The 18,240-nt window shown below is 36.2% G+C and overlaps 1 protein-coding gene across 1 annotated transcript in view; it reads right to left on the bottom strand.

Annotated features, from left to right (window-relative positions):
- Positions 1 to 18,240, bottom strand: part of LOC139967539 (uncharacterized) — a 48,849-nt gene that overhangs the window by 10,044 nt on the left and 20,565 nt on the right. The window contains exon 3 of the mRNA XM_071971445.1: positions 4,845 to 5,417. Within this exon, the coding sequence (XP_071827546.1) occupies positions 4,845 to 5,373 (529 nt within the window). The 5' untranslated portion in view covers positions 5,374 to 5,417. The remainder of the gene's footprint in view (positions 1 to 4,844; positions 5,418 to 18,240) is intronic.

Genomic DNA, 18,240 nt, shown 5'->3' with positions numbered 1-18,240 from the left:
CAGATAACATAACTGATCGTGTTCGTTTTACTGAAATATCCTGGGGTATACGGGATAATATGTGATTACCGGTCTCATGGATAACCAGGTGGCTGATATAATATAGTAAAAATTAACTGCTGATATATAACGTTAAGCCCTGGGAAATCAAAACTATCAAATAAATGGATAACAGGTTACAAAGGCAATATATTTTTAAGACAAGTCAAATAATGGACTGATTACTAATTAGCCTATATCTAGTATGTCTGAGCAGAACAAATTCATCGTATATTAAAATATGGATGTTAGCTCTTTGTTTCCCGTCAATGGATAGGCTAGCCATCCCCCCCCCCCTCCCCTCCTCTTCCATTCCTAAATCCGGATTAGGTTAGTGCATCCAGATTCATAAATTCACCCCTGGCTAATTCTTCTCCTAATGAACCCATTTCTCTCGTTCCCACCTCTTTCCCTACAATTAACTCTCCTTCCTCCCCTCCCCCTCTCTCCACTCCCATGCATGTGTAAATACATTTCCTACCCCCATTACATCCATGAAGCACAAAGATATCTCCATTGACCCCAACCCCTCCCCCCCCCCCAACACAAACCATTGCGGTCACTTATGATTTTGATAGACCCGAGTTTATGGAATAATTTGTTGCAAATTGGGGGGGGGGGCGGGGATTACTAATTTTTGGCCTAAACAATTTGGGAACGCTTGTCCTCAAAATCAGTAAATGACGCTCAAAATTATTCTTTTTTTTAAATAAAATCAACAACATAGAGATGATTATGAATGCCTCTTCGTAAAGTAACTTCGAAACTTTCGAAAAGTATGCAAAAAGTTGGAGACGCACTTTTAAAGTTCCAAAAAGATAGTTATATCTCCCAGAAAAATATCACGACTGCCGGCATCAAATAATCATTATTTCAATTTAATTTTGGTATGTTACTTTCCTTTTTACAAGTTTTTAGCGAATAAACGATTTAAACGATTAATCGTGTTATAGCTTTCTTCTTACCATGAACGTTGAATAAAGTTGTCTTTCGTCCATTAATAAGCAAACAGCGTTGGACGCGTGGCATCGCGCAGTCTGAAAGTCTCATGGGACACGGACGCCATTTCACCTTGCCTGCTATAGCGCCTTCAGTTTTTTCTATTTCGCTGTATAATGTTACAAGCAGTTCATTTTAAGCGGATACCACAACTTTTTTTCATTTTCTGTCAAATTTTGTCTTTGTAAGTGCCATCTTGTTTTTTATAAGTACAAAAAAATTACAAAAACAGATCAAATAAACTAAATAAATAAATTGATATTGATCAACTCAAGAATGAAGTAGTTTCGTTATTTGAAACATAATCTACTCTTCTCAAAACTTTGTGGCGAGTGATTTTGTAACCACGACTCGGGATAAGAAACAAGCATACAAATAAATAGACAATTTGAAAGTAAACAGAGAACTGTTTCAGGTGTACGGATACGAATACAACAAAAACACACAAAATAATAATAATAATAATTACAGAAAATAAAAACATTATAACTATAGGAGTGCAGAGGACATTAAATATATTGCATCATGTGTAATGCGAATGTAAAAATTAGTAGTGGAAATTTTCTAAATCAATTTTCCTATTCACATCGCGGCAATTTCGAAATGACCAAGTACCCCACAAACTATTACTGTTTCAATGCAAAAAAAAAAGTGGCTCTCAAATATTTAATTGATTATGTTAGTGATTAATTCCAATTAACTAGAAATTTACGTTTTATTAAAACGAATTTTCTAAACCATAAAAATTTACAAATTAATTACGGAGATTTTTTTTAAGGAATCAGTAATGGGGCTGTGATTGAAAATGTTTTTCAATCACCAGCAAGTGAATTATTAATATTTTAAGGAAGTGAGATTTAATGATGGATATAAAGTATGAAAATTAAGTTTGTAAAGTAATAATGATTCATCATCGTTGAGTTAGTCTGGATTCCATATCATACCTCATTTCTTAGAAGTCAACCATTTTGCTTGACAATTTTTTCTTTAAAGAAATAAATTTATACGTAGAGATATAGAAATGGTAATATTGATCTATATAAGCTCCTATTTCTTAGTCACGAAAGCATATTCTACAGATATTTTAAAATTTCGTTTATAGTTTAGCTATATCAATAAAGATTTTAACCAAGCATGGTATAGTTTCATAGTAAAGCGTTTTTTTTTTGGTTTGGAGGAACGTTAACGTCACATTAGCCAAAACCAAGTAAAAATATTAACATATAACTATAACTATATAAGAGATCTAATTTAGTGGTTCAAACCAATTGGCGATATACTTGTATTTTCATGCAAAAACAAGACAAATTGATATAATTAACGGTTGCTACCTAGCATGGTATAGTTTCATAGGAAAGCGGTTTTTGGTTTGGAGGAACCTTAACATCACTTTAGTCAAAACCAAGTAACATTATTAACATATAACAGGATGAAATTTGAACCTAACTAAAAGATCTAATCTAATAGTGGTTCAAACCAATTGGCGATATACTTGTATATTTTCATGCAAAAAACAAGACAAACTTTATGTAATTAATGGTTGTTACCTACCCTTTTAATTTTTTTGGTCATTTTTTTCCCTCGAATTTGCCCACGTGCAAATTTGTTATTTTTGAGAGTGGCCCGGGGGAGGGGGAAGGGGTAACAAAGACCCAAAAATATCAAAAAACTGAACAGATATGTATGTCTAAAGAAAGATTGAGATTTTCTAAATTGGAATAAAACGTCTTCTGAGTAAAAACAAAAATCATAATTATAAAATTATCATTAACTTGTACTTATTTCTATACTCCAAGAAAGCAAAGTGTTGGTCACTAATTCTGGTTTTAATATTTCACGGTATGGCAGTATAGCTGTTGCTTCGACATCTCCTTCACAGTAATATTATTGTCTAAGCAACCCCTCCCCCCCCCTCACACCCCGACCAATAAAATAAATCGACGTGCTAGGTGAATATATTTTCTATGAAAAATATATCTAATATACATTGTCCACTTGAGATGTAAAAAAGTAAATATAGATATTTTACAAGATAGTATAAAACTTAACAGTCGATTAAAAATAAATGGGGAGGGGATGGGGGGGGGGTTATATGACCGTACGGTTGTAACTGAACAATATTAAAAATTCGGTCAATATTTTGAAAGTTTTCAAATTGTGTTAAGTTCTACCGGTTGAGAATTTTCATATGTGATATAGATTTTTATCAACTTTCGACGTTTGATCAGCTTCCGATACAAGGATTAACGATAAATCGCTTTATTTTTATTGTCTAGTCGAGACGAGGGAGAATGATCACAACTCGCTGTAAGTTGCAGCTCGCAAATTGAAGATATAAATTTTAATTGTTTATATTACATTGTAGAAAATGTCATACGGTAGAGTCGTTCAGTTCAACGTTATATGTGTTTCCTAAGGTGCAAAATATGGACGATATTTGAAAAGTTAGTCCTGCCAGGTTCCCGCAATCTCTATTCACTAACCATTGAAAAGAAGTATAACAAACCTAATGAATAAATCAATAATTAATTAATTAAACTGACTGCAAAGGGTTGAGTACGATGGAGTAGCAATTTGTTACATCACACGTAAAATAAATAAATGACCAAAAAAAAAAGGAATACCGGTCAATAAATAAATATTACACAAAAAAAAAATCCTTCTAAAATCCCTTCACAATCTATTGACGATTTTAAAATGTTAATGTTATTTTAAGTTCGTGGCACTGTAAGATAAGATTTATTTAAAAATTAATATAAAATTTCTTTTACATATTTTTAAAATCGATATTTAATTATAGAAATAGCCGTATTTTATAAATACGGAAACATATACGGTAGCTTTTGATTCCTCTTTTCGTAAGGAGAATTTCAATTCCTTATTTAAAGTGTTACTTTACGTTTCAGTGGAACGTAAACACCCCCCCCCCGCCCCCCTCCCAAAGGGGGAGGCAAGGAGAAAGAAAACATACGAAGCATTTTTGGTCTGAACAAATAAAACATGTACAGTAAGCAAAAAAAAAAATCGTTGCTTGTTGCTTACATGTACAAAGAAGTCAGATTTGAAGTTCAGTTATCTGTAAACAATTTGCCTGCTTCACAATCGTTTTAAAGTTACCAATAGGGTTTTTAAAACTGGTACAAGAGTGTCAATGTCTTTTCATATAATCTTTACGAATTCAGTTGGTCGAGCTTTAAAGAAATGTTTACACACAGGATGCAAACAAAACAGTTTTTATGTGTCCAAATCCTTCATTGATAGGGTAACTATAGACATTTTACGGCCTTGATCATTATACAACAACATATATACAAGTTTTATCAATGTAATACATATATATATATATATATATATATATGTCACTAACTTAGCCTACATATAGAAAATATAAATAAGAAATAAGTTGAAATTTTAAATTGGTTCTAGAATGTTCACTTATACAACTCCTAGCACTATTTGAAACGTTATTGCTATTAGTAGTGTTATTACTAACTATTAATTGATTTTTCTAAAAAAAAAGGAGCTTATCAATAAATAGAACACTTTTTGTTACTATTGTGATAATATACTTTAGTAGGATAATCACGCGGTAAAAAAAAAACAATCTGTCCCATTAAGAGATCAGTCCAATCTTGCGTTTATTTGAAATGGCAAGAAATTGTTATTATTATTATTTAAATATATGGTATACTGGTGAAAATAATGCCAAAAACATGCACGGGGAGCAGGCTACAGCCTTATACCCCTCAACACAAGGTACATATATGACTTTACTTGGGGTAGAAATGAAAACAAACGGTACTCACTGTCGGTCGTTGGATGGTGCTTTGGCGTTTGCAACCACGGGAACCCGTTCGGTGTCCACGTATAGGTCTGTGTTGATGAGTTGGGACATGTAGTAGGACTCGATGTTGCCGATTTGTTCCCCGAATTGGACGGTTTGGCTAGGATCCCTTCTACCGTGAAACTAGGAGACGACTTTGAAGTCTTAGTACTGACGACCGATGGAGAGGATGGTGGATGCCTTGGCAGGTCCACCTGGGCCGTTTCTGTACTCCGAGGGGAGTGAGAGGGGGACGAGTGATGGGACCGTCTGGGGGACACCGAAACCGTGACAGGGGAAAGAAGGGAGTCCATACAGAAAGGTCGAGAGGGTGGATGATGATGGTGGTGATGGTGATGTGAATGGTGAAGATGGTGTAAAGAGTCACATGTCGCAGGTAGCGGTTGTTCCTCGCATGGGCTTGAGGTCACCATGTTTGTCGAGAGGCAGGAAGATTGAGGCTTTGAGAAGGCTGATGTACTACTCACGGGTAAAGAGGTATTGGACATCATGCGTAAGAGCGGTATATGTTTATCGCTTTCTTAGCTGTTCTCCCCTGGGTTTTAGAAAAGAAAAGAAAACCCAAGCAATAGCAATAATCAGTTGTACATGGTTAAATTATCACTTGCCATGTGACTAAGAAACTAAAGATATATTCTTGGGTCAAACACCTTTGACAAAGCGACAAATACTATTTAAAAGAACAGATTTATAAATGGAAACATCCAACATCTAACAGTCAATAGCAAATGTTCCATGAAAACAAAACCGTCCAGAAGAATCGTTCCTGACCAATGCTTAAAATCATACTGCTTCCAATTGGTTGTATTTTATTTATAACTTCCTCCGAACTGATAAATCACGCAAATATTAACCCTTTGCCTGTTGCAGAAAAAAAATCAAGAGGGTTGATCGAAAGTACTAAGTATTAGAATCCGTCCCGCTGATTGGCTCAGAAATAGAAATGCGCTCAAAACAAACAAAATCAAAAACAAATCATGAAAATTGGTTGTCCATCAAAAAATAAAAGAACATTATATCTGACGGTCATCCAAATGAAGAAAGTTTTTACAAAGAATCATAAATCGGTTTTTTTTTAAAATCTCCTTCTCCTTTTTTTTTATGATCTGTATCGTTGAACTTGACTACAACTAAACAGTTAAACCCAAAACATATGTTGTAGCGTTTGATAACAATTCCATTTCTCGGTCATAAACAACTCAGTCGCTTCGATCGTGGCTGTTGTCTTGTCATTCAAGCGGTTATTTTCTGCTAAGCGGCTGTGAAACCCGGGCTAACCACAAGCAACTTTCAAGATACATAGCATACCGACGAATCAGAGCAATGTATGTGTACGTATACCCAGCCGAGTGGCGATTATGCCATGTCGCCAACGATAACTGGCTTGGCGTTTACTTTATTCTGTGTGTGTAGTAGTAGTAGTAGTAGGGGAACCTTGAATGAAGAAGGGAAAAAAGTGGGCGGAGTCTGTTAACTTCCCAAAGTTAGAAGTCATAGACGGAATCATCATTTTCTTTGTTAATTTTTTTCTCGGTCGTCTATTCTTTTTATTGACGAGGACTTACATTCGACTTTTATTGTTCAATGTTGTTCTTTTTTTTTTAGGGGTGCACAATATTTAAACGAGTTAAGATAAGACTATATACGGTCTGGAATCTCATTGGAGAAACATTCGCTAATAGGTGCGTATCATTGTTTGCAACGTGAAGCTTGGCTAGGTTTGTTTGTTTGTGAGTACTTCGAAAATTAGGAGGACCATTGCTTCAAGTGAAAATAGATGTATCGTCTCGATATAACGAAAGGCATGAATAGGAGGGCCGACACAACTCATTGGAGACAAATCTTATTGGCGTGTTGGATCGATCCAGCAATCTAAAAGCAATTATCCGTTTTTCTATTCATCTTGCCAGCCTTCTGTGTCTATCCTATTGTTGTAACATTGTCTCGGGCCTAGATCGGTTTTCAGCCCCTTTTGATTGAAGTTCCTCAGAGGACCCCGCCGCCATGTCCGATTAGATAGAGCATTACGAAAGTTTCCCCCTCAAATGATAATTGAAAAGAAAAGTCATTTGTTCAAAGAAGGGAAGAACTTTTATGACCGTTAATTTGACTGAGCTTGTTACGACTGTAGACCAATTGGCTATCATGATGATGAACCTCTTTATGGGTGAAGTTGTTAAGTCTGATGATGAAGCCCACATGGGGCCGATCTTTATGGGTAAAGCCGAGGTGCATCAGTGGTTGAAAATCGGACGTTGAGGTGGGGTAGGATGATGAGGGAAGAAACTATTTTAATTATCTTTACCAGCGAAGGACAGACAGACATGCATGTGTGACTAATATAACCATCTGTCTCTATATAAACAGGGTTGATGCCTTGTCGATATCACTGAAAGATCCAAGATCACATCAAATAAAGACAACATCTCTACAACCATTTCATTTGATTTAAATATTCTTGGAGACTTGTTTGGTTTTCTTTTTTCTTTAAGTTGAGTCTTTGAGCTGTCTGTCACTGTGTGCATCAGCCGAACGACGAATAATTCATGTACTACAAAATTCTGTCATCGCGTTATTTAGCGGGGTTGGGGGTAAAGGGTGGGGGCATCCGGCTTCCGCAGTAATACTGAAAAGGAGGAGAGGGTTTATAATCATTTGACACAGGGGCTCCCTTTTGCACCCTTCATTTTCCTTTAAAAACTTATGAAAATAACAATATGTGCAAGTTTCTTTTTCCCATATTGTGCCGGACCCCACCTTAATGGATCCCGTGGCGGTTACTCCCTAGCCCCTCCTTTCTTCAAGCCTGTAAGACAACAAAACCTTACTTCATAAGCTATTATTCCACTCCAGTAAATTTGGATCAGGAGCAATGCTATACTGTTGCATGCAAATTTTCAATTTGTTTTACAGTTTTCCCTATCTATCAACAAGACATTACAGTGAATTTGTGGGAAACAAAGTTTTCTGTAGTGACTTAACCATTGATATAGCTCGATATCAGGAGTCTTTTACAATATGCCTTAGTTGTAGAGCTTCCTATTACGCATGTGTGGATGTACCATAGCTTGGTTACAATGAAACAAACTTAATAACACAACGTTAATTTCTATAGACAAGTTAAGAAATAACGTATAAACATGGAATGTGTCAATCAAAAATTGAATGCATTGACATGTCTTTTTGACAAATTTGTGAAGTACCTCAATACTATCAAACCATGTTACTCCAAATAATTAATAGAGGGATACAAACTTTACTGAAGTTATCAGTGACGTTAGCGCGGATAAAACCGCATTCCTTCTTTGGGCCGGGCATTGTACTTTTGCATTATCAATCCCCGTGACGTCACAATGCTATCCTTTTTTTTCTAATATTGAAAATTAACGCAACAAGAAAATAGCTTGATCTTTGACTTCTTCTAATTATGATCGTATTTGTTTCAATTTTGGTGCTAATGATTTGTCTACCAAAACACAACCCTTGGTCTATACCGCACCTTTCAAAACTTCACAAATAAAGACAATACGGAGTTTTAATGTTAAACTGACACAGTGTGAGGGCATATATAAACTACAGTAACTGTGTAACTTTGGGTATTAATTTTAATACCGAAGGTAATAAATTGTTCAATGCCAGGAGGAGCATGAGTGGTATAAAGTGGATGACTGGGCTTATTAGTTAGGTCTCAACTTTTGCTCCCCCCCCCCTATCATGTTGGTTCCTACTACTTGCATTATCCAAGCAATGGAGATGTACACAGTTCGCATAGATTAAGTATTAGTATGCCTATAGCAGTATCCATGTTTTCAGACAACTTCGTTAAATGTGAATACCACTTGGATGAAAGAACTGATATGTGGAAAAAACAGTCCTTTTAAACAATACTGTAAAATGGTTTATTGCTTAAATATAGGATTTGACTGGAGACATTTTCAAGTACTAACCCTGTCGGGATCGACATCCGGGGTCATTTTTTCCCTCAATAAATGATAGAAGTTGATCCTTAATTATTTCCACAAATTAATACAGGTAATTACGGATATTTCATAGTTCCTGAATAAATTATATTATCATTATCGATTAAAGGTGTACTCCGTTTGAAAGAAAGAAACAAATTATGCGCCACTAATAGAAAACTGCATCCCGACTGCTTTGTGGTTTGCTTTTATCGCAAAGATTTTGTTGACCAGTAAACTACTGACATTGAAATATCATTAAAGTTTTCTGGAAATACCAAAGGAGACAGCCTCAAAACTTCATGGTTTATGAAGTGTTATGTTTTGTTCTTCAATATCATATTACAAAACATAAATATTGGGAGAATTAGCTGAAATCAAACTTTGATGAAACCCGTAGACGCAAAGGACATCGACAATCGACAGCTAAGCAAACATTCCGGAATGATTTCAATAAAAGAAAAAGTCAAATGGAACATGTGCAATAATGACTTCACTGACCACCCGCTGAGTTTCAACAAAAGGTTTGGCAAAATGTAGTTTAAAACAACATGTATCTATACAGCAAGATATGTGACATCGAAAAGAGACGGGAGATGGGAGAGGGAAGGGGGGGGGGTTGGTGGTGACATGTGCTATGACCGAGAGGTGGTGGAAGAGTGTTCAACCTGGTAAGAGGAGGGGGAACAAAAATTCAAAGGGCTGTGGGACATGTGACTTTGATTAGAAGAAACAAACCACAAATACATCAAATATGACCCGACAACACCGTGTACATTCTGTATGCGTAAGGCTTAAGGAGCACACACCTAATTCTACAAGATATTGTTTTAGAATTAATTTTAATTTTTTTATATAATTAAACAATAAAACTTCTGTGCAAAACTTTGTCAACCTACCGATGAACAAAAATCTGACAAAAGTTTCAGTTTATTGAATGACCACAGTGACATGATCAAATCGTATAGGGAGAGGTTTCGATTGCCCGGGAGGGTGATGAGGAGGAAAATGGAGAAGGGGGGGTATTAAAAAAATCTCGATTACGTTTCTTTCCATATCAATGTTTAGAATCATGTATGGTATTACACTTCAAGATTAGACTTAATCATTGTAAAACTTGAATTAAAAGAACATGAATATTCAAATTTAGAACAAAATATTATATTTCAAGGGAGAAGGGCATGCTGAAGTATATTAACAATGCAGTTGTTATGTGACCTATAGTTTTATTTAGTTCATAGTATAATTTTATTTTCAATCAAAAACAAATTTTGCGTTGAATCAAACCTTGTCATTGTTTCACTGAGTTTCATCGACTCTTCTACTCTTTTTTTTCAATAATCAAAGAATAAAGAAAAGTTGAACATTTTGATAGTTTCAAATTAGCATTAGGTCTTAAAAATTGGTTTTAATATGAAAGAAATATTTAGACGGTAGAATAATATTAGACTCGAGTACAATTATTGACGAATCACTAATGGGTACCTATCCTTTTTGTGAAGAAACAGGGGTTTTTTTTTGGGGGGGGGGGATCTTTCTTTAGACGTAATATTTCAGTAGAACGTTCGGAAACGTCGTGGCCACAACGCAAACGGTTGCTTTAATCCCAGACAAATTTGCCAGTTATATAAGTGTGTTTTTAAAGTCCAATTAATTATCACGTTTTATGTGGAATACCCCTGCAATTTGCTTGTTTTCTTCAGAAATGACTTTTACAAAGACTAGCAACAATGGCGACTCGTCGATGTAAAAGAAATATTTCGCAAAGGAATGTAGACAATATTCTACAAACACGGATTTTCTCACGGTATTGACAAAGGTTTCTGATCTGTTTACTGGATAATATCAAGATTGTGACCGAGAGTGACTCTAATTTAGCCCTAACTTGGACTTGTTTACTCAATTGAATAATTGGGCGGAATATTTAGGATACAAAAGCATTTTTTTTTAAAGACAAATACTGAACTTACTTAATTAACTAACAATTTAATAGCTTGGCACAATAAGTTGAAACTGTTGTTGACAAAAAATAAAAATTAACAACAATAACGAAATAAAAGTTACAAAGACATTTTGAAATATATCGGTCTCTTCGGTCTGTAGTGCTTTATCTTCAGATCATTTGACTTCTCGCATTCATAATTTCATTTGTCATATTGTCTATGGGGGAAATGCTGCACGTCGATTTTATTTTTGAACCCTAACAAATATTATGACCGGAGGGGTTGAAGCCTAGGCTAATTGTAAGCACAAACAATATGTCACTATTTGTCATCGTGTTCTAAGCCGCAGACAACCCTAGTTGTTAAGAAGGCGCCATGATTCGGGGAGATCAAAGCCTTGATTCGCTGCATGAATGCTACTTTTCAATAGGCCATCACTCAAAATCGAGCAAAAGAAACCTACATAGTGCTTCGGCCTGGGGTAATTGTCCAATCACGTTACCGTATTTTTGGACGCGAGGTAGCAGTGCAGTAGTACAAGAGTCATGTGTACTGTGTGTACTCCTCCTCCATGTCCAAACCCGTAGCGATTGTCAACTTGTAACTGTTACAATTTTTTCGCAAGCTCCGCGGGATACCGCGTGCCGAGGCGGACATTCAACGACTCGAGTCATATTTACGAGGCAATTGGATCCGACAGATAACTTATTGTGTAAAAAAAACACACAGAAAAAAAATATGATTATATATACGGACGGTACTTAAATTTTAAAGTAACGCCCTGTAGTGCTTACGTGTAATCCAATACTCGGCACATCTGAGTATGAATAAAGAAAGTGAAACAGTTTAAATCTAGTAAATTAGAAAGAGAGTGGTTGTTTTGTTTATCGGTTCAACACGGTCACAATATTTGACATGGTAGGATCGACTTGCTGCCAATCAATGACGTCAGAAACTCTTGCTTGTCAATCTGTGACGTCATATTAAATTCGACTGCCATTGTCTGAAAAATTATCAAGTATGGCAATTGTTATTCACTTATGAAGAAACAAAGAGAGTGTGCTATAGGTCCAGTTCTCACTTTTGCAAGTCTTAATTTCAAGTATATATTTTCGGAGTTTAAACCTCAATTATTTTCGGAGTTCAAGAGTAGCGAAATCACTGGCGGGGGGGGGGGGGGAGGGGGGGGTGGGGGATAACTAAGTTCATGTCCTACGTATAAGTGTCGTTTCTATATTGCCATGGTACACAATACAAAAGATGAATGTGAATGGGGTGTGAGGTAAATACAAGGAATTATAAATAATTTGCTATTGAATAACTTCATACTGCTACAAAAGAAACTGTCACTGCTCGAACACTCGTATCTCGATACTGCAATGGAAATAACCTGATACCACCATCGACAAACAACTTGATACGGCTACGCAAACAACTTGATACGGCTACACAAATAACCTGATATTGCTACGTAAATTATTTGATACGGTTATGTCAATAACTTGATACTACTACGTACCGTAAATAACTTGATACTGCTTCGTAGATAACTTTATATATACTGAGGTACAGCAATGGGTCGGTTGCTACATTTATTCACTGGATATGTCAATATGGAAAATTAAACTACGGCAGCTTTTTCTATAATTTCCGAGACATTTCGTCTGAAATGCCGAAGGGGAAAATCAAATCAATTTTGCTCTCGTTCCAGCAGGTTGTTGTTGTTGTTATTATTATTATTGTTGTTGTTGTTGTTTATCCACTCACAGTCTCCGTGGGAGTGTTACCTAGTCAGGATAAGACCTCCATGCACACAACAGCAGCTGGTAACATGACAGACACACAGAAATAACCTGTCAATTTTTGACCCCTGAAGAAGGCCTCCGCTATAGGAAGACATTTCGTTAGCAATGAAAACACCATTCAAAAGTATCATGTGTATAACATCCTCACATAGTACAACACATAACTCAAGCTAATACGAAATGTAAGCTTGCGTTGTGAATAAATTTACTTCCTGTTAGTTGAAACTAACTGGCGTCAAATACAAGAATAATAGAGCCAATGTGCCACACATTATCCGATCTTTAGGTTAATCCAGATAAATTGATTTTGGACAATGGATGAACATTTTAACTTCTTGTGACCTTTAATTGAGGATCCTTTTGTTGCGTGATAAATCACGTATCATCATCCTTTATGCAAAGTATTTCCATCGGAATAACTTGAGACCTTGAAATAATCATTTGGATAACTTGCTTCGATATTCTGATTCCTTTAGTCTCATAATCTCCTTTTAGGGGGAAGACATCCGACGTCGGTCAAAACCTTTTCATTTTTCTTCTTCAAAGAGTTGGAACAATTTATGTCGGTTTGAAAATGATAATTTATTCCTATATACACCACTGGATTATTGATTCTCATGGACAAGTATTGAGTGGGTAAAGATGTAATGGTGGCAGCAAACTAGTTTGAATTGTAGCACAGAAACAGTAATAATGAACAATAAAACAAAGGAAATCTCATAGCTGCTAAAAAAAAAAACCTTTCCATGTTTCAAATATCTTGATTTCGTGAGTATTGCTTTATTAACTAAATGAGCGGTGTTTGCATTTAAACCCGAGACATGTAATTGTATGCCATGATCATCCTCTCATTCGATGTTAGAAAGGAGGAGAGTTTATTGGATAACCAATCAATCAAATTATCATTGAGATATCGCTGTAAGTGTGCGGCATGCACGAGCATTATGAACAACGTCTATGCCCAATGAATAAATGGTTGGATAAATGAACAGATGGATGGATGCAGAACGAAATGAATGAATAGACGAATGAATGAATGACTCAAATGATAAATGAAAAAATGAATGAATAGATGTACGAATAAATGAATGAATGGATGAATGAATAAATGGTTGGATTAATGAACAGATGGATGGGTGGGTGGACTACGGAATATATGAATAGACGAATGAATGACTCAAATGATACATGAAAATATGAATAGATGAGAGAATGGATGAAGAATGGTTGCATGAATAGATGGGTTAATTAATAGATGAATGAATAAATGATGAATGGATGACTCAATGAATGGATGAATAGACGAATGAATGACTCAAATGATAAATGCAAAAATGAATAGATGAATGAATGAATGCATGAATAAATGGTTGGATTAATGAACAGATGGATGGATGGGTGGAGAACGGAATGAATGAATATACGAATGAATGAATGAATGACTCAAAATAATAAATGGAAAAGGTGAATAGATGAATGAATGAATGAATGAATGAATGAATGAATGACGAATGGATGCATGAATAAATGGGTTAATGAATAGATGAACGAATAAATGATGAATGGATGACTCCATGAATAAATGAACGAATGGACCGTTCACAAAGTTGACGAGATGGAACACCCATACCATCACATCCTCTCTTGGATTCTACCAATTGGCAGATATTATCCCGAAGATCCTAAATCTCGTTTTATCCATATTAAATGCATTCGATGGTTAGTGTGATAGGTATGTAAATATATGAAATGTAATGCTTGATAAAGAGATCAAGAAATTCATTAAACGTTTCTATGTATCTTCGAAAGTAATCAAAAGCGTTCAAAGCTCATGTTGCCATCTTTGTAGTTTAATCATTTTTTTTTTTTCCTACTTAAACAAATATTTGTTACTTGCAAAAAAAAACAATGTCGTGTGATCATTGTGATGTTACTTCAGGTCTGTACAATACGAGTGTCTTGAAAAGGGAATATATAGATACTGCTGCTGCTGCTGCACGTGATCAGATTAAATGTATATAATTATAATGAAGGTATAGCATGCATGCACATTTCTATCTTCGAGGCCACTGAGTCTGTCCAGTGTGTGTTGAGCCTCCCCCTTGTCGCCAAAATCCAATTGGGTTAGCAGAGGACAGAGAATGCGGTACTTTATACTCAACGATATCAGTTTAATTGGCCCTGAATAGAGTTGATTATAAGGACAAACGGTCGTCCAAAAGACACACTATTATCGTCCGCTGTAATCGTCATTGGAAGTCTTAGGAATGCAAGCTTTGTTAATGCAATGGACCGAAACTCCCGGCATACTGCAGGCAATAACCTGAAAAGATTCCCCCCTCTCTTAATCCAGTAATTAGCCAAGACATATCTTTCAGTTTAAAGGAAGCAGCGGCGCTATCTAACGAGCTTAATTGGTTCAATAGTGAGCGGTGTTTAACAATAAGGGCAACACAGAGACCCCCTTTGTACCCCAACAATACCCTCCATAATTGTGATCTGAAGTGGGTGAATCTTTCGATTTCAATACGAAGATCATTTCAGACGGCTTAACCTTTTTCCCTTTAGTTAGCCGCATCTTTTTCATTCTCAAGAATGAATGTGAAGGGTAATGCCTTCTTAATGGACAACAATTTGCCTTCTCTTTGTCTCTTTAATTAATCGCTAACCTTGTCCCCCTTTTACAAAGTGAAAATCGCTTCTCCTTTTTTCGATGCGTTTTGTATACTTATATACAAGCATTGTTTGGGCTCTCTCCATCGACGCATTATCAAAGAAAAGATCAATCCAATCAGGGACAAATTGAGATCTGTTTTGAGTAAACGGTTAACTTCAATTATTTCGGGCTATTATATTGCGAGATTACACGAGTTGCTCACTTGGCATTGAATCACATTATGGTGTCATTAATTGTCGATTGTACGTGGACTTAAAGGTATCATTATCGATAAAGTTTGTAAAGATGTTTTGGTCTACTCGTTATTTGTCTGTTATCCCCTCTCTTCTCTTGAACAATGAAGTAATCGAATTTTAACCTAAATGGAACGACTTTTACGTTGAGGATTGTTTATAGATGACTTTTGCATCTTCGCATGTGGAAGGAAGGTGCGACCTTCAGCAAATTGCGGGACGAAAATACGTCTTCGGTGGGGTGGGGTGGGGGTGGGGGGTGGTATCAGGGAAGGGTAGTTTACCAGCTTTCAATCTTTACACTGTTTACTTATTAGATAGAAAATCCAGCAGTGAATTCATCGTTACGGTTTAGACTTTGTGATCAATCGTAAAAGGTAACTTCAATATTGTTACTTTTTCGTCACCAGTTTCTTTCTTTAGCATGATACTCGACCAACAATAGAAACAGAAGATAACAAGTCGATTTAAAAATAGCTATTAAGCAATCGATGGATTCTTAATATTCATGATATCTGGGCAACAAAACTTCAATACATGATGATCACGGGAAGTTCGTCAAGTAAGTCACCAATCAAAAGTTTGACTTTAGTCAATATATACGAAACATTTAGAGTATATACTTGATTTCAGTTCTCAACCCTCTAGACATTCAATCCTTATAAACAACATGAAAGCAGCACTTTTTGCATCTCCGATCATTCTGGTAATTTCTGAAACCTACCGAATATTTATCGAAATAAATTTAAACTTAATACTAAAACTAAGCAAACACCTCTGAGATGTTTTCATGAACTTTTTAACGTCAACTATAGCCTAACGACATAAAAATTATTTAATTCAAATTCTGTATAACATTTCGTCGCAAAATCACATTTTGTTTTTCCATGTATCATCATCACATGTAAAGGGATATCGAACAGTCTCCAAATTTACGAAGTTATCAAAATATAATAGGCTAAAAGATAGGGCTAATACCCTACCGGTACTATATTGTTATGAGAGTCAAATATTCAAATAACAGGTAACATTTAGAAACAAAGTCACCACCAAATCTGTTCTTACCCCATAATATAATTCATATGTCATTTATTTTATCTTGCTTCCTTTATTTTCCTACGGTACCGTACTTTTTTTATGGTGAGAGAGAGAGAAGGCGGTGGGAGAGGGGGGGGGGGGTTGGTCGAGAAATTTCGTATAGCAAATAGAATTAGTTGGATTGATGACCAAACTAAATATTTAAGTCAGTGGTAAAAAAAAAAAAAATCACACTTTTTTCTAACATGAGTGCCTTAAAGTCAATGCTTACACGTTTTTCCACACGGTCTATGGGACGTGTTATTCAAAATATTTAATGAAATTGTAAATCTGAGATGTAAGTTATGCTTTTAGTTATAGTAGCATGCACCTCCTGTTATTGGTATTTGCTGGTGGATAAGATCAGTTCGGCGGATTCGCTGTAACCCGCTGTTCAGTAATAAGATGATAATACGTACTTGACATACGACAGGGGGCGCTACCCCTCGGTCTTTGATGTACTCACTGACGCCGATGTTTCCGTGACCCAGATTATCGTCCAACTGTCGTACTGGACTTTGTGTACCGACATTATGTGTAGTGTCCTATGTTCCCATTGTCACAATGGACCTAAGAAGTACATCGTTAACCAACATGTCGCTGTTCACTCTATCCTGATTACACTACTGGTCCCAATCTTCTCTTGTCCTGTGTACACAATTGGTCTGTCACAGTGGCCATAATTTTATAGACAATGGTGCTCTTACCCTGTACATCCTACAATATACACATTTATTACTACCACTGTCGCATTTGGTCTTGCTGAACAGGCACCGTAACACCCAACTTCCCCCTCTCACGTCTCCCCCTCCCCACCCCCCCCCCCCACCCCGATCAAGTTTAAAGCCACGAGCATCCAGTGTGCGATCGTGACATCTTGAATGGTGCGACAGTGTCACTCCGACGCCTCTTGATGAATCGCTACCACAGTAAGATCTTGTTCTACCACGAGTTACGAATAAATTAGCTCTAATTGGTATAGCGTGTTGATTTGCCGGACAATCGAACTTTACAAAACACTATATTAGAATAGTTTCAAATTCCGAATCGGATGCAGAGACAAGGGGACACTGTTACAGTCGGTGCGCGGCATGATCAGAAGGGCCAAACGATAAATGGTATAATTAGGTAAACCATCATCGAAGGCTCTCCTGCATCGCATGCGGCAACGGCTTAGCCTATAGAATGGTTAGGCCAAGCCTTTGGTATCCTACTGTGTAGAGGTATTGCGAATAACAAGCCGACATCACTGCCGATTAAGAATCGGATACAATTTTTGAAACTGCCAAAGAGCTGTCGTCAGGGACTTGTGTAGAACTCGTTAGCAACGCTACAGGTTGCACCTAACAATTACCGGGCGTATTACTATCATCTTAACCAGATTCCGATGGTTTGATTTTGTTACAAACAACGCATTAAAATTTAAATTGTCATAAAGTAACTCGCCGAATGCCTTCAAAAAATTTCGAATATTTGCTTTCAAGTTTGTAATCTTCCGTCTTTGGGTGATTGTCGGTCACGGTAAAGTTGATAAAGAAGTACATACCAGTGCTTATAGTACAACGTTAAGGGAAATCCCAGATTTAGTATCCCAAAAAAATAATCTAAACAGTTTGTTTGATTTTCAACTTGTATGATAATTTTAAGTGTTTAATTTACATGTA

The sequence above is a fragment of the Apostichopus japonicus genome, chromosome 5 (assembly GCF_037975245.1).
Source record: "Apostichopus japonicus isolate 1M-3 chromosome 5, ASM3797524v1, whole genome shotgun sequence".
Lineage (NCBI taxonomy): Eukaryota > Metazoa > Echinodermata > Holothuroidea > Aspidochirotida > Stichopodidae > Apostichopus > Apostichopus japonicus.
The sequence above is the reverse complement of the archived record's forward strand: the minus strand, read 5'-3'. Positions and strand labels throughout refer to the sequence as shown.